This window comes from Chionomys nivalis, chromosome 2 (assembly GCF_950005125.1).
Source record: "Chionomys nivalis chromosome 2, mChiNiv1.1, whole genome shotgun sequence".
NCBI classification, from domain to species: Eukaryota; Metazoa; Chordata; class Mammalia; order Rodentia; family Cricetidae; genus Chionomys; species Chionomys nivalis.
Window position 1 is genome coordinate 105,693,497 of NC_080087.1, and position 23,971 is coordinate 105,717,467.

At 49.7% G+C, this 23,971-nt stretch overlaps 1 protein-coding gene across 21 annotated transcripts in view; it reads right to left on the reverse strand.

The window, feature by feature from the left end:
• The window catches only part of Lrrfip1 (LRR binding FLII interacting protein 1), a 130,722-nt gene that overhangs the window by 58,146 nt on the left and 48,605 nt on the right, over positions 1-23,971 (reverse strand). For 15 of the 21 annotated variants that reach the window (XM_057754033.1, XM_057754023.1, XM_057754016.1 and 12 more), the window contains exon 2: positions 4,300-4,386. In XM_057754033.1, coding sequence (XP_057610016.1) covers positions 4,300-4,386 — 87 coding nt within the window. Of the gene's footprint in view, positions 1-4,299; positions 4,387-19,582; positions 19,888-23,971 lie in introns of those variants that run through there. The other 6 variants (XM_057754050.1, XM_057754041.1, XM_057753999.1 and 3 more) reach the window with 1 other exon arrangement.

Genomic DNA, 23,971 nt, shown 5'->3' on the forward strand with positions numbered 1-23,971 from the left:
CGTGGCCTATTGCCACACCGGGAAACAGGAATTAAAGGCATCTTTTCAGACTTTAAAGGAGATGGGGACGAGCAGGGAAGAAGACGCAGAGGGAGTATGGAGGGGCATGAGAGGGGAATGGCGGGGGATTCTAATCAAAATGCATCATATATATACACACACACGAATGAAATTGTCAAAGAGCAAACATTAAATTACCTTTAAAACAAAAACTGCTTTTCTTACTAATAAAAGGTCAACCAGAAAAGTGTTCAATTTTAAGTAGGAAATTGAATGATCAGATTCAGAAACAATTAATAGAGGCTTTATCATCCTGGCCCATGCAGATTTATAGGAAAGAATAGCAAGAACATTCCGGTAAAACACTGCAGTCATGGGAATGTGCTGACATACAAGAGGGGCTTCCTCTCCCAACAGAGAGGTTTTCATCAAGACTAAATTTCACAGTTACTGCTAAGACGTAGATACTTGCAGTCATTGGCCAAGCCATGGCTGTATACTGGACCTTGTTAAGGACCCGGGCCTAGAAATTTGGCACTTTTCTTCAGACAAGAAAGCACAGGTAAATACAGTCAACATTCAACTACAACAAACACAGCATCTCAAATGGTTATCCAGTCAGGGACATTAAGAGAGACACTATTTCCTATCAGTGCAAGCTCTCCTGTGATGTTCAAGGATCTCTGTTATTTTCCAGAGAATACCGATACATTATTCTCATCTGGTAAGCCCATTAAAAGGAAGTCCAGATCCACTCAATCAGCCCCAAAGCACAGTTCAAGGATGCCGCTGTTGGCTTTTGCCATCTGCACCAGACAGGAGCCGTTACCAGGGAGACCTAGAGCACCCTAGGTCTGGATATAGACTTGGTGGCAGACCTGTACCCCAACACAGCTGTCTTTCTCACGTTTGCTGTTTGCACACTCTGCAAACTCTCCTGGGGGACCCCAACTCTGGCCACCAGCTTTAAGGAGGCCTCCTCAGCTCATCCAGGCTGCCTTAGCTCTGACCTCTTCCTGTGGGAAAACCATTCCTGATCAGCAGCAGCATGTACAGGAGAAAGCAAGGATCGCGTTTCCCAGTTTTATAACAAAATACCAGCTCTACTGGCTAAACGCTAGCCGTCCAAAGCAGATTCATTTCTCCTTAATCAACAACTTAAAATGCCAGTGCCCTGGGCTATCAGATGGTATGAGCTCAAGTTGGGCTCGCTGCTTCTAATAATAGCCAGGACTGAGAAGACAGGCCGAGGGAGCAGTCTGCGAGGGGCTGCGGCAGCAGGCTGCAAGCCTGGACTGTTAGCTGCTCTCATCCTTCTCCGTAGACTTGTCCTCTGACATTCGGGCAAACGCACATTGCTTCTCTTCCTTACCACAAACGTCAGCTCTGGCTGACAAATTCTGCCACAAAGATAGCAATGAGGAGATAGTTGGTGTTCAGGGCCAATTATCCTTCTACTCAAAAAAATAAAGTCGTAAGGACTCAGCCAATTTCTTTGTCACTGTGGATGCTGCCATACTCACAGCAAACTCTGTCCAGGGCGTCTCACCCAAGACTCTGGAGAAGATTTTTATGTAACCGTGCAATATGTACCAATCAACACTACCCATCAGTAAGAATAGATGCGTGTACACATACTCTAACTCACTTTCACCTTGATCTCTGTAGGAATTTTACATATTGGTGAAAGTCACTCATGATACCGAGCTCACTAATAGGCACGAGCACAACATGGAGTCAGCTCACAGCCTCACTGCATCTGCATCCCATGGCCCTGAGTCCTTGGTTTGTCTCTGGTAAGAGTTGAAACCAACAGCCATGAGGCACATCACGCACTAGAAGGACAGTGGGGCAGAAAGTGCAATGAATCCCCTGGAACAGGCAGCAACCAAATGCCCTGGGGATCTCTGCAGAATGCTCGTACTGGGAGGGACTCAGGGGTGGAGTGAGTGAGTACCTAGCATACAGGAGGTCCTGGGTTCGATCCCCACTACCACCAAAAGAAGAAGGGGGGGAGAAAAGGAAGGAAGGAGGGAGGGAGGGAGGGAGGGAGGGAGGGAGGAAGGAAGGAAGGAAGGAAGGAAGGAAGGAAGGAAGGAAGGAAGGAAAGAAGGAAGGAAGGAAGACAGACTGATGGAAGGACTGGGGGAGAACCAGGGAAAGCTGACAGTGGATCAGTCTAAGCAGGGCGCAGCTCTGGCAGATGACTGGAGCCACCCTCTGTAACTGGGATGCATCTAAGGAGCAGCAGCCCCCAGCCCCAGAACGACCTCCCTCCCCATCACACTACCCTGTGGCTCCCACAGTCAATGGGAAGGAAGATCAAGCTGGGCCCTACACACAGTGGTTCACAAATGCCTACTGAGTGAGAAGAAAGATTTCGGAGAAAAAGATACCTGGCAGTCTGAGAAACAACTGCGACTTGGTCATTAAAAAAAAAAAATCAATTCAATTCCAAATAAACTATCCAGTATGTATGCCGAATCAGGTGAGCCCAGGAGCTCTAGCTGGGATGGTCCCTTGCACACAGCCAGCTCAGAGGTGCGGTGCAGGACAGGGACCTACAAAGCGGAGGTGGTCTTTTCTGATTCTTCACTTGTGGAGCTAGACATTTGTCTCTGGTGAGCTTCTGGAAAACACTTCCTGGGTGTGAGCATCCTGACAGGTGTTCACTGGGTTCTGATTCCTCTGAGGCTCACCTCACCCATGGCCGCGAGACTAGGGGTAGGAGGCACTTCAGTCAACTCGAAGGCCTGGCAACCACAGTTCTTCTGGGAAAAGGCCCGAATAATTAACACAAAAAACCCAAGACAGCCTATTTTTTTTTTTATTTTAAAAATATAAACCTGCTTAGAAAAGAGACAGGTAGATGTTGGATGGATACCAACCCCTGCTTCTTCAGAGAACTAAGAAAAAAATTATTAAACACACACACACATATAGACACACAGAAAAGTACCAACTTCTAAATAGAAGGGAAGACAGTGAGCCACCTTCCAATAATGGTTAAATTCTCTGCTCATAGCTTAGCATACAGGAGAAGCTTGTCAAGGTTACTTCCTGATCACCACAGAAGAGGGTGAGGTCCCCTCATGGTGGTGACTGCCCTGTCCCACCTTGCCCTCCCACTGGCACCCCTTTTGCTGAGCCATTAGGCTGGGGCTCCCAGCACTGTGTGGCCACCCACACACCGTCTGGAAGGTTCCTTCCCCAAATCAAGTCTGGTCACACCCCTCTTCTGTTGGCATATTTCTTTCTAGGGTCTCAAAGTTCCCAGGCAGGGAGGGACAGTGAACATCATAGTCTGGTGGTCCAGCTGTCCCTACAAAGCACATTACAGGCGTAGGCCCAGTTGGGAAGGTGGAGGACTTGTGCCATGGTCTGAAGAAAAATAGGAAAGGCGAATTTCCATCTGAAGCTGCGCAGTGGTGAACCTCGGCTGGGCTCTGTGAGCAGAACCAGAGCCTGCAGAGGAAGACCACTCCAGCGGCCATTGACTACTCACACATTCCAGCCGTCTTAATGCTCAAGCCCTGCAGTATGGGGCTGGAGCGGATGCTCTCCGATGGGTTCATTCCCTGAGTGGGCAAGGCTGTGGGGAAGCCAGCGCCCTAACACAGTTAAAGAGCCCACATGCTGGCTGTTGGTTTTAAAAACAGCAGATAGAAGCCGGGGAGTGGTGGCACACGCCTTTAATCCCAGCACTTGGGAGGTAGAGGCAGGCAGATCTCTGTGAGTTCGAGGCCAACCTGGTCTACAAGAGTTAGTTCCAGGACAGGCTCCAAAGCTACAGAGAAAACCCTGTCTCAAAAAAAAAAAACAAAACAAACAAACAACAACAACAAACATGCAGATAGGATGAAGTGGTGTGGGCACCTCTGACCCCCTGCAGTGTATTTGTTTCCATGGCTACCTATCCACAATATCACCTGTTCTTTGTATATAAGCTGGGGGGGGGGTTAAATGATAGACGCTGGTCAATTAAATTAAAAAAATAATTACTCTATTCTTTTCTGGTTCTAACTGAAAGGACCCAGAGCCAGTTCTCTCCAGCCCTTTGAAGCCAGAAAACTGGCCTGGAACCTCACGGGCTTCCTCTCAGGCCCCCGGGATTGGGCAAGCATGCCTGGCATCCGCACTATGCACGCTCCGGGCCAACCCAGAACAAACCACAGGGGCACACACATTCCAAGCAGGAGTGATACAAAGGTAACAGTGAAGGGAGCAGGTGCTCTGACCTCACGGTCCTAACACATCTCAGAGAAAGCCAACCATGAGCCACCCCCCAGCCTCCGTTACCTCCTTCTGCTGCCGCTCCAGCTCCTTCATGCGGATCTCTCGAGCTTCAGCGCGGGCTGCACGCTTCGCTGCAAGCCTGGCCTCCGCCTGAAACAGACCCAGAAACCTTATTAGAGAACAGACCAGGCACCTTCCGGGTACATAGTTAATGACACTGTGCAGAGAAAATCTTGTTTAGGGCTTAACAAGCACACAGTGGCAATTCACGGATGCTCTCGAGTGGCAGGGTTTTCTGGAACGGGATGAAAGGTAGCTCTGAGTCCAGAAGCTCCTCCTCCGTTATCAGTTAGCTGGGGGTCCACCGAAGTCTAAAAACTTTACATGGAAATTTTCAGAAACAAATAATTCCTGTGTTTTTAAAACCATGCAGAGCTGATCAAATCTGGCACCGTTTTGTTCTGTCTTGTTCAAACTTTGAGTCCCTTTGTCCGGAGTTTCCACGTCTTATGCACGATTTGTCTGTTGGTCACCACACTCACTCCAGCAACAGCTGACTCTTGTGTTGGGGTCGCCCCCATTTCACTTAGCAAAGCCCCCAAAGCACACGAGTGGTGATTCTGACAGCTTGCATATGCCCAAGAAGAGCCTAGAAATACTTCCTTTTAGTAAAGGGGTGAAAGTTCCTGACTCAAAGAGGAAAGGAACATCCTAAGCTAAGATGGCCATGGTCTACAGAATAGTTAATGTTGTCTTACTGTGCTCAGTTTAGAAATAGTTATGTCATAGGTACACATGTAGGAGAAACGCAGTCCAACAGAGTTTGGCATCACCGAGGACAGGAGGGTGACTGTTGAACCCTCACTAAATGCCAGGTGGATGCTGTTCTAGGACTCCTGGCAGAGCCAGGCAGCCATGCAGGGCCTCAGTCTGGTGCCCTCACTGAGAGATCCACTCTAAGACTCCTGCCCAGTCTCTCTTGGCCTCCCCTCATACCCTATGAATCCCCTCCCCTCTGTGGTAAGGGGAGCTCGGGTTCTCCCAAGGTGACCAAGGGCACCGTGGAGGGCTCTGAATAGTAGAGTCAGTCTTTGTATTAAAAGCTCTTCCTCTAGCAATCTTTAGGCCCCCGGCAGATCAGCCATCAGAACACAGCTGACTCTGCCGACCAAAGGGTTACAGATGGCATTTTGACCCGGATGCATGACTACAGACCATGTGAATGCTCTTAGCTCATGCAACCCGGAAGCCAGGGAGGTAAAAGGCAGAATGTTCCAAAATGCAGGCTCCTGGTGACAAGCCCCGCCTTCTTGGCAGGTAAGTTCCCTTGAACAGTCAATAATTCTTCCACCCACAGCTCTGGATTTTGTAATATCTCAGTGTTCCCTGGGTCATTTTAATACAGCACTTTCTGGACCCAGATAGCTGTTGGGGCCAGCCAGGAGCAAGAGCCTAAGCACATTTGGCTTTCTGAGCTGCATATACCCACTAGGAGATAGGTCCTGGTGGCTGACCTGAATACCACCTCCCTGACCACACACACACACACACACACACACACACACACATACACACACACGGCAGAAGACAAACTGATCCTTCCTTTCCCCTTCCCTCAGTTGTGGACTGTTACTTTAATTATGTAAAGATGTATTACATTATTACATTGGTTTATATTGTGGAATATTTAACTATGTAAATGTGTGTTACATTTGTTTATGCTGTATTTGTCTAATTGTGTAAAGATGTGTTGCTGTTTTACCTTGCCTGCCTAAGGTACCTGATTGGTTTAATAAACAGCCAATAGCTAGGCAGTAATGGGATAGGCAGGGCTGGCAGGCAGAGAGAATAAATAGGAGGAGGAATCTAGGGTTGAAAAGAGAATGAAGAAGGAAAAGGGAGACTCCTGGGACCAGCCAGGTATAGAGGAAGCAGGAAAGTAGGATGTACAGAATGAAAGAAAGGTAAAAACTCCTGAGGCAAAATGTAGATGAAGAGAAACGGGTTAAATTAAGTTATAAGAGCTAGCAAGAAAAGAGTCTAAGCTAAAGCCAACATTCATAACTAATATTAAATCTCTGTGTCTTTATTTGGGAGCTGGTTGGTGGCCCAAAAGAAAGCCTGTTCTCCCTTTTATTTTTTCACTTATGATTTTTTTGAAATGACCAAGTCTTGCTATCTACATAGCCAAGGCCAGCCTCAAATTCACCATCCTCCTGCCTCAGTCGTCCTACCTTCTGCCATGCTAGGATTTCAGCAGCTCATCACCATGCCTGGCCCTGATTTCTTCCAATTCTAATGTAAGTTGATTACTAAGATGAATCACAAGGGGTTTCCTGTCAGCTTCCAAGGACTCGACTCTGTAACAGATTTTACTTGTGTGGTCCCTTATTAGTCCAAGACCACATCTTTCAAATCAAAGGGCACCCAATATGACAAGCTGGGGCAGGGGCAGGGGCCGGGGCTGGAGCTGGGGCTGGAGCACAGAGGTGAAGTGTTGCCCCATCGTGGTTGTAATCAGAAGTCTGGCACTTGATGTCATTTTAAAGGTTCCACACCAACCACATGTCCTAAATGGGTACTTGTCTGTAAGGATAACCTAGGGCTGGAGGGGAAGGGTCAAGAAGGGTCTTTACATTCAGAACCTACCCTTGGGTGAGGAGGCACATGGCCCTGGGCCTGTGGGTTCCTTTCTAAGAGTTTTGACAACAGTATTAGTCCATCGGCTTGGACAAGGAGGAACAGGGAAGGGTTTGTGGAAAGAGCGAGAAGACAGATGCACCAGGTGGGGCAGAAGGAGAGAGGAATATAGTTGACAGAATTCTAGAAAGGCCTACCATTCTAGGAGGGTCCCCAGAACTCTGCTGCCTCTGCCTGGATGAATGCCCTGTATGCTGGCACCTGTAGTCTCCTCCCCTTGAGTGTGTATGTGGAGAGATGTAAATACAATACCGTCATTCCCGTCACACATAACAATAGACGGCAGATGAAGGGCTTTCGTCAGCTGACCTTGAGTTGAGCAAAAAGAATGTGCTTGGTCTTAGACGAGGCCTCTAAGAGGGTTTAGGGAAGTCTTTTGCTGGCCTTCAAAAAGCTGGATGCCATACAAGAGAGGCCCGTGAGGGGATCCCAAGAGCTGTGAATAGCCTTCAGGCGACAGCCCGTAGTAGGAAGAGGGGCCACCATCCTATGACCTCCAAGAATGTTAAGGTTCTGGAACCACAAATGAGCTCAGAAGTACAGAAGGTCCTACCCTGGCTAACTGCTGTTGACAGCCTGTTAGACCTGAGCATAGGTTCCAGCAAGGCAAGGCCCACACACCTGACCCAAGAGCTGCAACGTCACAGATTAACGCTGTTCAAAGTATCTTTGAGTATTTATTATATACCAACAGATGACCTTGCTTCTGAGATGACATTTGCCCTTCCTTGTTGTCCTCCAGGCTGGGGATGCTGGGTACCTCACACACTTTCTATGCCAGGATGCCTGGCTAGTCCCTCATCTCTTCTGAATTAATTCTTAGCACTGGGCCAAAGTCCCTAAACGGAGTCCACACACTTGAGCTTGTAGGACTTGTCACAGAATCTCCTCTTGGGACACAGTCCTCACTGTGGTCCATTTTAGCCGAACATACACTCTGTCCTTGAGGGCAGTCGTGCTGAAAACCCATATAGCTACCAGTCCTGCCCAGAGAAGTCTAGGCCTGGGCTGACAAAGGAGCCACATGAATGAAGACTGTTAAGTACCAGCTATTCCTGATATCAGGATTTAGAAGATTAGTTTGTAATTCAATACAGCTTCAGGTCCTTGTAAGCTCCACCATTCACAACACCCACGGCTCTTACATTGGTCACATGACTTGTGGGGAGACAAGTAGAGGAAGTGATGGCAATCATCTTGTTTCCTGGAACCTGCCCAACCAAACACCAGTAGACAGAGGAGCCGAACACCGACACAGATCCAAGCCCTCCCCGTGACTGTGCATGCCTTCATGACACAAATCCTACACCGAAAGAATTAGCCGGTGCTTCGGTGGCATGCTTTGTCCTCTCCAGATACGCTGCCAAGAACAGCAACACACAGATAGGAGCTGGAGGATGATGGTCGTGCATATGGTCCCTGCGGAGTCACCAGGGAAGGCTGGATGTGACCAAGTTGTGAAATGAACTGACATACAAAACAGCCAAGGTGCCGGGCAGTGGTGGCGCACGCCTTTAATCCCAGCACTCGGGAGGCAGAGGCAGGCGGATCTCTGGGAGTTCAAGGCCAGTCTGGTCTACAAGAGCTAGTTCCGGGACAGGCACCAAAGCTACAGAGAAACCCTGTCTCAAAAAAACCAAAAAAAAAAAAAAAAAAAAAAAAAAAAAAAAAAAAAAAACAGCCAAGGTCCACCATGTGGCACCCAGGCTCAAGGTTCATTCCCTGGGCACAGTGCAAAGCCCAGGCCCGTCCTTTATGTGCCAACTGTCCAGGTGGTTCTCGAGGTCAGCTGCCTTGGGCGGGTACGCCAGGGGTATGCCTTCCTGGATAGCTGCTTTGCCAAAATACAAAACCATTGTGTGAGGTCACAGGCAGATTTGAAATTCTCCAAGTACATCCTTACGCTTGCTGTCCTGAGCTGGTCGAGGACTAGGGACAGTTTCCTGAGGAGCACCTGCTGCCTTTCCTCCAGAAGCCTGGTCCACCAGGGCCTCACAAGCTCCCTGTATGCTGGTGCTTGCCTAAGGGCAGGGGCATTCCTATATGGGAATACATGTATGCCCTGAGATATTTGACCATTTTCAGTAGGTAGGAGGTGGGGAAGGAAGTTGGAGGGTACCAAACCCCAAACCCATGCTCACTGATGCCGGAAAGCAAACTCAGTTCTGCTGGTTGCTCTAGAAACTGTCCAGGTGTAGGCCCACCTTGGCTCCTCCTCTTGGTTCATAAGCAGGGCATGGAGGTAGGGGGGTGTCAGGAACAGGCTCTTATCACAAGCCACAGGCTTGCTAGCTTCTTGGGAATTCCCATAGCTGCTGGTTCAGGATGTGTTTCCTCTCCCCTGCTGTGGTCCATGGCTGGAGCTCCCCTCAATGCTGTGGGCCCAGGCCTGGGTTCTATAAGCAGCTTTTATAGGCTGGGCTTTAAATAGAGGCACTCCTTGGGGGTGGGAACAGTTGGAAATGTCCCATAGATCACCAAAGTTGCCTACGACAATTCCACAAAGCTGATCCTGACTCCAGATTCCCCTTTACGCCCCATAAATCACATTCAAACCCAAGGGTACGCCTACCTAGATGAGACATACAACCCAAGAACACATCCACCCTAGTGACACATACAACCCACGGACACACCCATCATGGGTGAGACACACACATCCAATTACACACCCACCCTGGGTAAGAAGGATTGCAAGGAGAGCCACAGAGAAGCACAAGTCTGACCCAGTGCCTCAGGTTTCCCGCCTACCGTCCCCAGTGCCATCCCTACAGCTTGCTTCAGGGTCCCTTGGCCAAGTGTTCAGTTCACTGGTCAGCGACAGAAATAATTTCTATTGAAACTCCTTTTGTGGGCCATACAGTCGTACGTGTGACAGCCCCAAGGACAGGCTGGCAAAGGCTTCAGAGAGCTATTTGAGAAGTCAGTGGGATGTCTTGCCTATCAGTAAAGTACGCACTGGGTGTCACTGAGTAACCTCCCTGGCCCACATAACTGTTCCTGAAGTTGCTGCCCGGAGTCCTTCTGGCCACAAAAGACTAGACACCTAATTTGCAGAGTGTGCTCAGACAAGGTGGGTCTGTGGGGAGCCCACCCCTCACCTTTAGGGTACACCACCTTCAAGGAATCCCTCAACACCCAGGCTCTGCTCCTGCCAGTCCTGGGCCTTTCCTGACACTCATGCCTACCAGGCAAAGTATGCACATCAGACCCTCACCCTCTGGTCATGGTACTGACACCAAAGAGTCTCAGAGTCCACAGAAAACTGGAAGGATTTCACATACGGGTCACAGCTCTAAGGAAGTTCTTGAGAAAGGGGATTGAGACAGTTCTGGTCTCAGGTCACTTCCTCCACCAGACTGAGGAAGCCTTGGGCCTACAAAGCCAGCTCCCACCCCTGCATCCGCAGGCAGACTCATTGGACAGGGTCCATATGCAGCTCAGTCCTGCAATGCGCCTGGAATGCGGGATGCAACATTCTCTAACTTTCCAGAACTCCAAGAGGGCCAATAGAGAGACCTCTGGGTTGCAGAGAGACAGATGAGGAGCCCCAGGGAACCACTACCTCCCTGGTCTGCCTCCTCAGATGCCACCTGGAAATGATGCTCCATGGGCTGCTTAGATGTACAGATACCGCGAATGGGAGGGAGTGTCCGTGCTAATTATGCATTTACCGAAGCTTTGAGGCTTTAGAACTGAGCAGAATCGGTGGCATTTACATCAGGGCATATTTCATCATCATGACATCAATAATCTAAGCCATTTCAGAAAACATTTAAGGATGCAAAGTCCCTCATGTGAGTGCAACCTGAGTACCATGCTGCCAAAGCCAAAAGCAGCACCAAAATAAGCTGCCTTGGTTTAGACAGAAGCAGAGGCCTCTGTCCTGGTGTGATCCGTTCCTGAGAGAAGGAACAAAAATCTGATGCAGGAGCTTGGAAATCCTGGTGTGCCCACCCACACCCATGTTAGCATGGCTGACACACACATGGTGGTTTCCAGACTGGGGTGGAGGTTGCAGAGGGACAGAATCCCTTTCCTGAGTTGCCTTGGTTACAGGAAGTAGCAACAGCTACCAACTTTTGTTTCTACGGAAACCCCCACAGCTTATATTCGGCAGATTCTAAAAACAGTCTGCTATTGAGTGCAGCCGAGGGAATGCACGGTGGAACAGGAAAGGGCAGGCACTGGCTGGGCACCTCTGCAACAGTGTCCACGGCTGGCCTCTGCTCCATGGACCCACTGCCCATGTCTCTTGGTTACTACCTGCATCTCATCCCATGCTTTAAAGAAGTGTTATCTTTCCAAAACCCTTTCGCGCTGTCTGTCCCACGAGGCCCCCAGGAGCAGGGGGTTCTTTATGGCTGTAACTGTGAGTCAGGACACAGTGGGGCTACTGCAGTCAGTGCAAGGGGGCACTGGGGATGCTGAGGAATCACGGCCTTCAGGGTGAGGCCAGGCTGACCAGTCTGTCATCTTGCTTTCTGACAGGACCACATTGGGAAGAGCTTGTCATTGGCTACTCAGGCAGGTTGCAAGAGCAAGGTGGAATTTATAGAGACCAAACACACACACAGTACGCAGTTCAAACTACATCACTACCCTGTGAATGATGTCAGTGTGGAGAGTGAGGGAAATGCTCCAGGCGTGGTGACACGCGCCCCTAACAGACCCCTAACAGAGACAAATGGATCAAGAGTTCAAGGCCCGTCTGGGCTAGGTGCGACTTCATCCCACAAAACAAGAAAACAAGAGCAGAATGGAAGTTTGAGAAGAGAAGTCCCAGGCTCTGCTCAGTACTTCCTCAAGGGCCAGAGGTTGCCTCAGAATGGCTGACCACAGACAGCAAGATCAAGTACGGCGTTAGGGGTCTCAGTATGACACACCCAAGTCAGTCTGCATCTACAGAGATGAGGTCAGCCCCAGATCTACGGAAACATCTAACATCCTGAGGTGGGTATTTCTCTATCAAACACACAGTGCTACAAACTAAGTTTACTTACTGTGTGTGTGTGTGTGTGTGTGTGTGTGTGTGTAAACCAGAGGTAACCTTCAGTGTCTTTCTCAGTCACTATGTTTTAATACAGGGTCTCTTACTGAGCCTGGAGCTCACCAGTTTGACCAGACAAGCTGCCGGCAAGCTCCGGGGACCCTTCCCAGCATTGGTATTTCAAGTGTGCCATGCCAAAATTTTACTTGGATATAGGGACTCCAAACTCAGGCCCTTGTGCTTGGGGTATAAGCACTTTACTGTGTCCCTGCGCACAGTTTGATGACATTCAGCCACAGTGGCCATACCTACTCTGGTGGGTCTCAGAGCTCAGGCCACAAGATCAATGGGACTAGGTTCCCCAGCGCCCTGGAAGGGATGTAGGGCATAGAGTGAAAGGCTGATGTTCAACTTCTTTTGTATAATTTCTTTAAAAAAAACACTATCAAAATTAACTAAGATGATTATCTAAAATGATCTGTCAACGAAGAATCAGTTACTTTATTGCTCCTAGCTAGACCCACAGGCTCCAAGGAGGTGCTACACTGTTCTGTGCTTGAGGGACAAAGAGTAGTCGCAGGGATGTTCAAGGCTGAGTTGAGAATTCTCCTGGGAGCAGAGTTCCCAGGGGGAGGTGGGAAGGGAGGCTGCAGATCTGACCTGAGTGTGAGATCTGCCACAGTTCTGGGACACAGCTTGGTAACTGAGTCACAACCATCTTCTCCACCTCAGAATAAGAACACCGTCTCTCAGAGAAACAGGCTTCTTCAGGACCAGGATGCTTGCCTAACGCGCGCATCATCCTAGGTCATATCTGGTACCAAAGGGAGCTGAGGACAATTCATACCACACTGGCAACCCCAAAGTCAAAACTGAGGAGGACTTGCAGGGCTGGCAGATGAGGACCACTTCTCTTCAGGAACCTCGTCTGGGCTCCGTCCCCTAACCTCTGTCTGTTCCCATCTAGACTGTTCCCTGAAATCCACTCCTAAGGTTTCTGCAGTTGTTGACACTGTTCTTTCGAAGAACAAGTCTGAAAACTGCAGACCCCAGACACAGAACAGCTAGTAACGACTCGTGGCAGAATTCTGCCCACCAGGCAGAACAGCTGCGGTCTTAGTCAAGTTATCTGTGCCTGTCTGTGAGATCCAGCTGAGAGTTGACATTCCTTAATGGGGAGGGGGTAGGAGAGTCACTGGAGATTCCCTATCTCTCCTTCTGGGCGCGTGTGTGCAGTTTTGTCTTAATTGCACATGGTTGGGGTGGCGGCGGGGGTGGGGTTTGGGAGGATGGTCTCAGGAGGTACTAGACAACACAGGCCAGAGAAGGTTAATCTAAAGGGGCTCCACCTACATGGTGTTGGAGAAGCCATCGTTCATGCTGGGTAGGTAAAAAGATTTTCCAAGGTAGCTGCTTCGGAGTCAGCCAAATTCCTTCATCTCTACAAGTAAACCAAATAAATTCTTTGGTTTTAAGGTTGAACATCAGTGAGATTGGTACTTTGATTTGTGGATGGGACCTTGGACCTTGGATGGAAGGTTGTTAACACCTCCTTAGGCAGGGAATTCTCACAACACAACCCTTCTCAGATTCAATCAACATTCCTGGAAACAACCCTGGAAGAAGTCACATTTTTCTAATTCAATGGCCCTGTCAATCTGGGAGGAGGTGGAGATGGTGCCTTACAAGCTACAAGCTAAAGGTTTGAATCACGGTGGTGCGTGACAGGCATAGGCTTGGAGTGTAAGTCAGCAGTGCTTGTGGGCGTGAGCCGAGGCCCTGAGTTCAAGCCCCAATAAGACTCACGAGTAACATCGAAAATGTCGGCATGCCTCGAAGAAGCGAAAAGCAGAGGTTTCTACCAATCTTCCATTTCCACTCTTCTCTGTCTTATTTAGAAAAATTAAGTCTGCTCAACATTCTCTCGTGTGAAAATTACCAGACACAGAAAAGGGTAGTAAATTGGGTGTGGTATCACATGCCCGTAATCCCAGCATTTCGGGGCCAGAAGTGGGAGGGTCAGGAAACCAGACCAATGTCAGCTGCCTGAAACCTGTGTCAAAACAGAGTGTGTGGGGTGTGGGGTACCGGAGTGATGACACCCCAGGGCTGTCAAGAAACATTTATGGCTGAAGTGAGAGGAACTGCAACGGAGGCAGCCAGCTGTATAACTGATCCGTGCCAGGAGAGCCTGAAGCAGTATACAATGGCGCCATAGTCAGCAGTTCCAAGTAAGCTAACCTGGGGTCTGAATGTTTCCCCACGTGTCCGTGGGGGCTCAGCAAGACTTTCAGGGCCCCGTTTGCTCTTTATCTGTAAATCAGAGATAACTGTCTAGTCCTATGAGGTAATGGCTAACATCATCTACATAAACCTCGCCAAGCTGATTCAGCAGGGGCCTGATAAATTTAGCTACCTTGACTACTTAGGAAGTGTCTTCTGTGACAGCTACTGATGGGGGGGGGGCAGGGAGGGGGATGAACCCAGTTCACACCAAGTTCAGCAGTGCAAGACAAACACCCTGGCCCAAGAGAGGTTACACTGAGGGAGGGTGAACTCCTGCCCACACCTCACACCCACTCCTAACCCTGCTTCCTCTTAACCCCCCCCCCCCCCCCGAACACACACACTGCCTGGCCACACATGTGGATTAGGACCAACACTCTGGGCCAAATACGGTGGTCTTTACCTGCAGTGCAACCCCAGCGCTCAGAAGGTGAAACAGGAGAATCGCAACTGTGCAGGAAAGTCTGGCCCACACATTAAAAACCCGTGCCCAAAACAGTAAAACAGAATACAAATGGTGGGTCAGCAAGACGGCTCAGTGCGAAGAGACACCTGGCATGAAAGCCCGGAGACACAAGTTCAGTCCCTGGAAGGCGGAAGCCAAGACTAACGTTACAGAGTTGTCCTCTGGCTTCTACACATCTGCTGTGGCACACAACCCATTCCCCTCCGATAAAATAATAATAAAAATCACACACACACACACACACACACACACACACACACACGCACAGAGCTGGGGAGAGAGATGGCTCAGCGGTTATGGGCACTTGTTGCTAAACCTTGAGGAATAGAGTTCAGATCCCAGCATCCACATTAGGCTGGCAGGGTGAGGAGACCCTCACAATCGTTGTAACTACAGCTCCAAGGGATCTGAGCTCCTCTTCTGACATCCATCACTCATGTGTGCAATGCACCCATACATGTATAAAAAGTCAAAATACATCTTTTTTTTTTTTTAAAAACTGCTACTTTGAGAAAATATATCTCCATTAAACAAGTGACGGCATTAAAAAGAAACTCTCCTTCCAGTAACTTAAGGTGAGTTATTTATTATAAAGTGGCCATACTTTAGATCCAAGGGGAACCAACCTGTCTTAAGGTGGAAAGCACAGTAGCATGGCTGGGCGTGGCTTAGTTGGTTTTTGGTATTGTCTCTACCTTTATTGGTGGTTCTGGAATTTGCCCCTGAGGCAAGTAACTGTGGCAATGGTTAGCAATCACTTGGCAATTCTGAATTAATTCTAGGGTGTATTCACACTAATGTTTGACCTAATTTGGGAGAAGGAAGTTGATTCACGTAACTATATCTACTGTCCTAATACCATAAGTTTATCTTAAGAAAGAAAGCCTCCTTTAAAACACAAACTGGAACTGGAGGCCTCCAGTAAAAGCAGTCAGGTACTAAAGGCACTCCCTGACCACCACCACCACACACACCCTCCCTCGCACTCCTACCCCCTACCACCTTCCCGAAACTGCAAAGAAAGGCCTCTGGGCTCTACGGTTAATCCTTTAAATTGAATGGAATTTTGGGAACTCTGGCATCTGAGTAACCAGTCCACAAACAGCTCCTCAGGTCTGAGTCACAAGCTGTCCCTGCGGTTCATTGCCTTTTGAAGAGCGAATACGTGGTACCAAGGCCTGGCCCGGTTCTGCCCGACTAACCGACGAGGAATCTCACTCTAAGCAGGTTACTTGCCAGTCAGTCAACTGTGCTGAGACTTGGCCACCACAAGTAACCCAGTTTCCTGCTCTCCTTGGGAGTAGGCGGTGACTGAACCCTAAGCCTTCTGCAGTTTGCAAAGGAGGCTTCCGTTATGAGTGCTGTTATGCTAAACAGAAACTAACCTAGAGAAAAAGGGAAATTTAGTCTCCACCGTCACCCAGGATACTACAAGTAAAGAGATTTGTTTCCATTATAGTTCCTGACCTTTACTATTGCATTTTGGGGTCTCCTGTGCTGGGAAAGTTTGGGCTCAGGAGCTGATATTGGAATGGCTTAGTGGCCATAGCCTCTGACAGGGATGAGCCTGGCTCCAGCAGAGACAGGGGAGCAGCTGACCTGTGCCCTGGTCAGCAAGTAGGATGGAAGCAGGTGAGCCAGAGCTGCTGCAGGGCTTTCAAGGTCCCTATGCTTCCCAAGTCAGGGAGCAGATGAATTCAGTGTTTCAGAGCCAACCTACATCTGCCTGCAGTGGTGGCTGAGAGGGGCCTTTCGAGGCAGGGAGGGAGGGAGGAAGAGAGAGCGAGCGAGCGAGAGCTCGAAAGCATGCTTGGGACACACAAGGGGAACACATACACACACACACACACACACACGAGTCAGGCTACAAAATGAAACAAATGGCTTAGAGCTACAACTCAAAAGAAAAGAACTTACTATTTTTTTAGGTCTATTGTTTTGTTTGTTTATTTATTTATCTTAACTACTCGGGGAAACAACACATTTAAAATATCAGTCGATACCCCCAGTTCCCAAACCTGGGGGCTAAGATTCAGGTTTCCTGTGAGAGGGGCTCTATTTGACACAATGTCACATACACAGTTCACGTTCGAGAACCCTGTGACTGAGTCACAAAACAAAACAAAAAAAACTCCTAGTGTTTTAAGTAAGTTTATGCTTTTTGTGGAGGGCTACATTCATAGACAGCCTGCCTGTGGACCATGCCTGATAGGGCCAACTTCTACCCCTCTATCAAAAGGTACGGACTGGCTCCTTTCAGGGTCAGTGCTCATCTCTGTGTGGAAAGAGGCCAGAGATGACATAACCTCAGCAGCACACAGAAGTTACGGAAGTTTAAAGAACGTCAGTTTGGGGCTGGAGAGATGGCTTGGTTGTTGAGAGCAATGGCTGCCCTTCCTAAGTACCTGGAGTTCGATTTCCAGCATCTGCATGGTGGCTTGCATCTATCTATAACTCGGTTCGGGGGATCTGAAGCCCTCTTCTGGAGGCAGGTATCCATGCAGCCATAAAGAAAACTTTAAGAGTTTTCTGTTTAGAAACAGAGTCTGCCTATGCCCAGACTGGCCTAGAACTGGAGTTCTTTCTGACCCAGCCTCTGAGTGCCAGCATTGCAGGCACACTAGGCTCCAATCTTGTCATTTGTCACAGCTCTCTCTTGACTGAGGTGGTCTCACCCTCTCTCTGCTTCCTTTTGTTCGTTTTGTCCTCTTACAACCATTTAATCCAGCCCTTGCCCACTGGAAGAGCTCTGCTCCTATGAGCCAGGAACACTAACTATAGAACACAAAAACCATTCTGTAATGGTCACTGCTGGTCTCCAGTTACATGCTCAACCCAGGGTCCGAGGCAGCTGGGTGGCCCCCCTTCTAACACACCAGCCATTGTCATGCCCCTGCACACTTCCTGCCCAACGGGCCATTAGCCTCATAAACAGGGGCCACATTTTGTTTCTTTTTCTGTGTTCTCCTGTACAAAGTATCTGCTACTGTTTTGTAAACCTCTTAAAGAGTCCGAATTTCCTTCTAGAATATTCTAGGACCAAATATGTTCCAGAATTCAGCACTGTTAGATTTTAGGAGGGTAAGAGGAGGCATTGACCATATTTTATTAGGTAGCAGTCCTTCATCAAATGCCTGGAAGGGGCTTTAGAGCAATGCATGAAGGTTACATTACATCAAGGAGAGAAAGAGAGACTAAAAATAGCGTCGCCTAGGACAGGGCAGGGCTCATTGCTAGATGAATTCTGCTGTAATCTTACATATAAACATTCACTCACTCTCTAGTGCTCTGAGTTTCCTGGATTCTGGAAGGGAGGGTGGGCCTCGATCAGACCAATGAGCACTTGGAAGAGGACCTGATTCTAGCCCCCTCCTGCTGGGCAGTATCTTGCCTGGGTGCACAACAGGCTCCAAGTATTGAGTAGTGGGACTTGTGCCTGGTGTCTGGGAGTTGGTGGGGGAGTCCCCACCTCTTGGGCCTTTCCCTGCCTTCCTTACATTGCTGTTCTCGGTGTTTAGCTGTTTAGTCTTCCCTTTGCCCAGGACTCTGGCACTTGGTTCCTGTACATTAGCACAAGCCCAGGGCCAACTTCCTCCCCATTCTTGCCTTCTATGGTGTGGCCTGGGCCTCTTTTCTGAAACCACTGTCTCAGAAGCTTTCCCTCCTCCCTGATCTCAAGACTGGCCTGAAGTGGGTTCCAAAGTGGCCCTGCGGGTTCCCTCCCTAGGCCCACAGTTGACAGAATAGCTCCAAAAACCCAAATTACTGCCAAAACTTAAGTGTGGAGTGGAGGGGTGAGGGGGGGTGGAGGGTGGAAGGGATGGGGGGAGAGGGGAGGGACACTAAGACACACAGGATAGTTCTCAGCAAGGACCTAACTTTTCCGGTCTATCATTGGTATCAAAATTTACACCTTCCCAAAGTCAAACAAAGCAGCCTCATTGTGACTATCCCACAGACAGCAATGCAGGATTAGTTCCTACCTGGTGAATGAGTTACTGGGACTCACAAAATCCTGACAAAGGGGGAACCTTGAATCTCCTTATTTCTCTAGTTAACTCCATTAAAATACATCGTTTCAAAGAGTACCTTTAGCTTTTAAATATTCCCATTCATAAGCAACCACAGCAAGGTGGGAAGGTGGGTGAAAACCCAGCAGTGGAGAGGTTGAGAAGGGAGAATCTGGAGTTTAAAGCTAGTCTGGGTTAGGTATTCTGCTCCTGTCTCGACTCCCAGCCCCCAAGTCAAAACCATAAGCTACAGGCGGGAACCTAAGATTCCCAACCACCTGGTGCCCAATTTTAAGGCCAAACTACTCCTTTCCCACCATGCCTCCAGAAGTTAGGTTCGGTAAGGGAAACACCATAGATTGACGCCCGCCAAAGTGGATTTAGGTTCCTGGATCCTTGAGGGAGGTGTTCGTAAGGTCAAGAGCCTGCAAACCCTCCAAGTCACTCCAGGGAAGGTGGTGCCTCCGGATGAGGGCCCAGTTCCTGGATGCTGTACTTTGTAAAATATCAAACCAGCAGTTCCGTGTGAAACGCTACACTTCACTAAGATCTCAGATCTCGGCTGGATCCAGGCCAGAGCCAGTCAGCTGAGCAGAGCCTGCCTAGAGACCATCACCAGGGGCGAAGGGTGAGACCACGCTCCTTTTCGTCCTTGAGAGAGGTGTAGGGACGCAAAACTTTTCAGAGCGCCACCTGCAGATATCTTGTTCTCAGCCAACCACCTGTCCTCAGGATTTTCTAGAGACTCTGGCAGAGCCCACCCGCCTCTGTTCCAGCAGGATCGCAGCCGCTGAGGGGGCCACTGCCCTTGACCGTAGAGCCTTCAGGGGACACAGCTCTGCGGGGGGAGGGGGGCACTGACAGACACAGGACTGAACCGCGTGTTCCTCTTACCAGTCTTTGCGCTTCTGGGCTCAGACAGTCAATTTCCTGGTTTTGTGTGCCCGCCGGGCTGGTCATCTTGCCGGAGTACAGACCAACTTCCCACCCGTGAGTTCGCGCCGCAGACCCGCTCAGTCGGAGGGCTCTCAGAGAGGCCACATTTCCGGATCCAGGACAGCCGTCCAGGCAGAAGCAAAACTCGCTATGATCCCCGCGGCGCACACGAAACCCGGACAGCCGGCTTCTTGGTTCCCTAGCTGGGGTGCGGCCGGTAGGGCGGGGCGCAGGTGGCCCCGGGCCCGGGGTGGGGGTGGCAAGAGAGGAGCCCCGGGCACACTCCGCCCGTTCCCCGCCTAACCCCGCCCCCACGCCCCACCCACCCTGTGCCCGCCACTCCTTCCTTCCCAGCCCCTTTCCCGCGCTCTTTCCAGGAGGTTTGCCCCTTTCTCCCCAGACCCACCCACCCGGGGGTCCGTCTGCCTTCCACGCTCCTTCCACGCGGCCCCATGCTCCCCCTTCAGCCGTTCGCTTCACCCACTATCCACGATGGCACTCCCAACCCAATCGCTCCTTCCACGAGGTCCACCCGAATCCGCCCACCAAGGACCCCCCCCCACGCTCCTCTTCCGTGGTCCCGCCCATGCTCCTCCCTTTGCTCTGCCTCAGAACCTCCGGATCCGCCTTCCTCACTCAGACTGCTCCTGACGAGCCGGCTGCGGTGCCATCAATTACCACCCAGTCCCTGCGGCTGACAAGAGAAAGGCGGAGGGGAATGACCCTAGGGACCCCACCCGCAACCACGCCCTGGCTGTCCCTCGGCTGAGTCAGCTTGGGAGACTAGCCCAGGCCTTGGGAAGCGCGCCTTCCCTTAGGACACGCGTGGCTTGAGCTAGGACCACAGCGCACGAGCCTCTGCCCAAGCGTAGCTGCCCCCGCTGCAGCGGTCTTTCGAGCCGGTTCAATCTTGGGAACCACAGAGCTGCCGTCCCTGACAATCAGGACAGAAGAGAGCATCAGGCCCAGGTGACAGTCGCTATCCGGAAGATTCAGTGTGTGGAGCCCTGCATCTGTGCTATTCAGGCTTTGGTGCTGCTCTGACGGGCTGCTGCGAGAAACTGGTCTCCACGCAGGACAGTGACCCGACTCCTAGCACATGTCTTCCACGTCCACTGGGCGGGAGTGCCGCTGACTTAAAATTAACATCACGCAGATTCCAATTTTGTGCCCTGTGGACTGAAGCAACCCAAAGGAAACTGCACGGATTTCACCCTAAACCGATCCTGGCTGCGTATCTCCCCACGGCCCACGCAGCAGACCTGGGTGAAGTGTTTTCTCCACCATAGAAGGCCTTTTTTTAGGCTCAAAGGGAAAAGCAACAGGAACCCTTGGCCTGGTTTTCTTTTCTGGAGTCACCAGAAAGATTCTGGAGAAGTCAGGGTCACATCTGAGCTTTAAGGTTCCCTACTCTCAACTTGACTGACAAACTTCTTGATAACAATGAACACATCTGCACTGGCCTATGCGTGTGGATCAGCATCCTGACACCACGTCTCTGGGCAGTGCTTCTAGTGGGCCCAGAGAAGATGGGTTCTGAAAGCAGAAGAACCTGGCCAGAAAGGATGACAAGAGTGCAGAGAGCTAGGTTAAGGGATGAAGAGGCGTGGCTTATCTACAAAGGGGCGTGGCTTATGGATGGAGGGTTGTGGCTTTGAGAATAAGTGCAAGTTGAAAGCGCACCAAACAGATGAAGCATCTCAGATGAGGAAAACTCCCTGCGAAAGAGAGGACTGGCTTCAATGTAACATTTTACAAAGGCTGGTTTAAAGTTCTTGATTCTACAAAGTTCAAATAATTGGAGAGAATAGTTTTAGATAGCATTGTAACGGCAAAGGTTGGTGGCATTTATGTGGGATACACGTAATTCTACTAGAACTAACTTTACAGGTGAGAGTGGGGGCCAGTTAATAACAGAGTTCTGCTAGTGTATTCTGATCCAGATAGGCAGATAGATTCTAAGCTGGGACACCCACACTGTTGTAGCCCAGGGGCAGCGTTGTTTGTTTTGCCTGTCTGCAGACAATACCTGAAGATATTGGTTGCTGACGTCTGGAGCATTTCCCCAGCCCCCAAGGTATCCCTTGGCTTCTAACAAGCTCATAAACAAACTCCTTTGTCCAGGAGTCCAGCAAAGAAACACAGAACACTGTCCTTGCTGCCCTCCGAATCCTCCGGCAAGAACCCCACCCATCCATTGCTGCCTCTTCCACTGCAGGAAGGAAGCTGGACCATAAGTTAAGATGGCTGAGAATTGAACTGAGCCAGAGAGGTGAAGCAGACCTAAGAAAGGGAAAATCTGCAAGCCCCGCCCTTGGCCCCCTCCCCAAAGCTATGAGAGGGAGTCAGGTGGTGAGACTCCTAGGCTCAAGGAACATCACCAGCCGCAGAATAACACATGAGACACGTGGTTCCACAGAGTGGGTGGCGGCATGTTATGGCAGCTGCCACCCCAACACCCTGCTCTCTTAGATAGGAGGGTGCCATATTTTGATTTAGGTGAGCCCATCCTGCCTTGATTGGTGGCTGTAAGCAGTTCCCAGCTCCCAAAGCGTGGAAGTCCATATGGCGAGTGGCATGTTTAGTGCCTACCTTTGGTGGTGGCATTTAAATCTAAATTCTAGGGCCTAGCCTGGCTGTACATGCTTGTAATCTACTTGGGAGGTAAAGGCAGGAGGACTGAGAGTTGAAAGCCTTCCTTGGTTTTTTATATCAAGTTTGAAGCTGGCCTTGGTAAACTGAAATGTCAAATAAAAAAAAACAAAACAAAACAAAAAGAGAATCCCACCCAGTACTAGTGCCACAGAGGCAGGCAGATCTCTGAGTTCTAGGCCACCCTGGTCTATACAGCAAGTTTCAAGACAGTCATAGCTGCAGAGTTTGATTCTGTCTCCAAAAAAATAGTAAATAAATCAACCTATGTTCTAATAGAGCGCAGAGCTGTCTCCCATTAATTCCATTAGCCCCTCTATCTTGCAAGGTCACAGTGAGGGTAATGAATGTGAAAGGAATCTCCTAACTCCTGGATGGTGTGGGGGGGTGAACGAAAGTGACACTCAGTAGAATGCGATGTACCTCAACACAAAATTTTCACCCCAGCAGAAGTGTCTTAGCAGAACAATAGAAAAGCTTTTGTCTTGAAGAAACTCAAGTCACCTAAATGCATGAACACATCCGACAAGAAGCCCCCGGACACCTTTGAAAGTCTGAGAGGAGCCTCATCCACTGGGCTGCCAAGCTGGTGGTATCAAAGGTCTTTTTCTTTTCTTTTCTAAGATAGTCTCTCTCATGTAACTGAGGTTGTCCTCAAACCCTGGATTCTCCTATTCTCACCTCCAGAGTGCTGGGGTTACAGGGATGTGCCTCCATGCCCTGTAGGGCCCAGGGTTTTATATAAAGAGCTGGGAGGTGTGTGATGCAATTCAGTTTTCTCCTTTTGGAAAACATGATCCATGACCAGCCATTCCTAATAAGCTGGCTTTGCAGTTGTAGCCCTTTCCATACGGCCAGGCACTGACCCGTGAGCTCACAGATCTGTTGACATTATTTAAACACTGGATCTCTTTCTGAGAGCCCACAGTGGCTTTGGGAAAGATCTGTCTCTACCAGCTTATGGTGTGTGTGTGCGTGTGTGTGTGTGTATGGAGTGTGTGTGGTGTCTGTGTGGTGTGTATGTGTGTGTGTAGTGTGTGTATGCGTCTAGTGTGTGTGGTATGTGTATGTAGTGTGTGGTGTGTGTGTATTTGGTGTGTGTATGTGTGTCTGATATGTGTGGTGTGTATACGTGTCTAGTGTATGTGTGTTGTGGTGTGTGTGTTGTGTGTATGTAGTGTATGCGAGGGGGTTGGTGTGTGTGTGTGGTGGGCATGTCCTCTGTGCTCTCTTAAAGGAAAGGAAAGTCCAGAGGCTCAACATCAGTTCTCAGGTGTACAAGATCATGCCCAGGAGCCCGATTTTAAAAGGGACTCCTGAGAAAGGAACAAAAGGTAAATACAATGGCCTGCATTGTTAAGGACCATAAGAATCACAGCACAGCTAACCAGCTCAGCCAAAGAGTGAGCCAGACTGGGGCTCCACCCAAGCCCAGTTGACTCTGTCTCCCTGGCATCTGTTGCTAGGCTCACTAGCTTGCCTTCCTCTGTGGTTTTGGCTGTAGGGTGACCACAGAAAGCAGAGGCAGAGGGAAGGCAGAGTCTCCCCATTAATCAGGTAGCCAATATGAAATCATTTCTCTCCATCACACCCTAACGCTTGTTTTTCAGACATGAATCGGCAGCCCCGTGGATGATGGACCACAGGGTAAACACCTCTAATGGCTTGCACACACAGTGTGCTCACATGTATGCG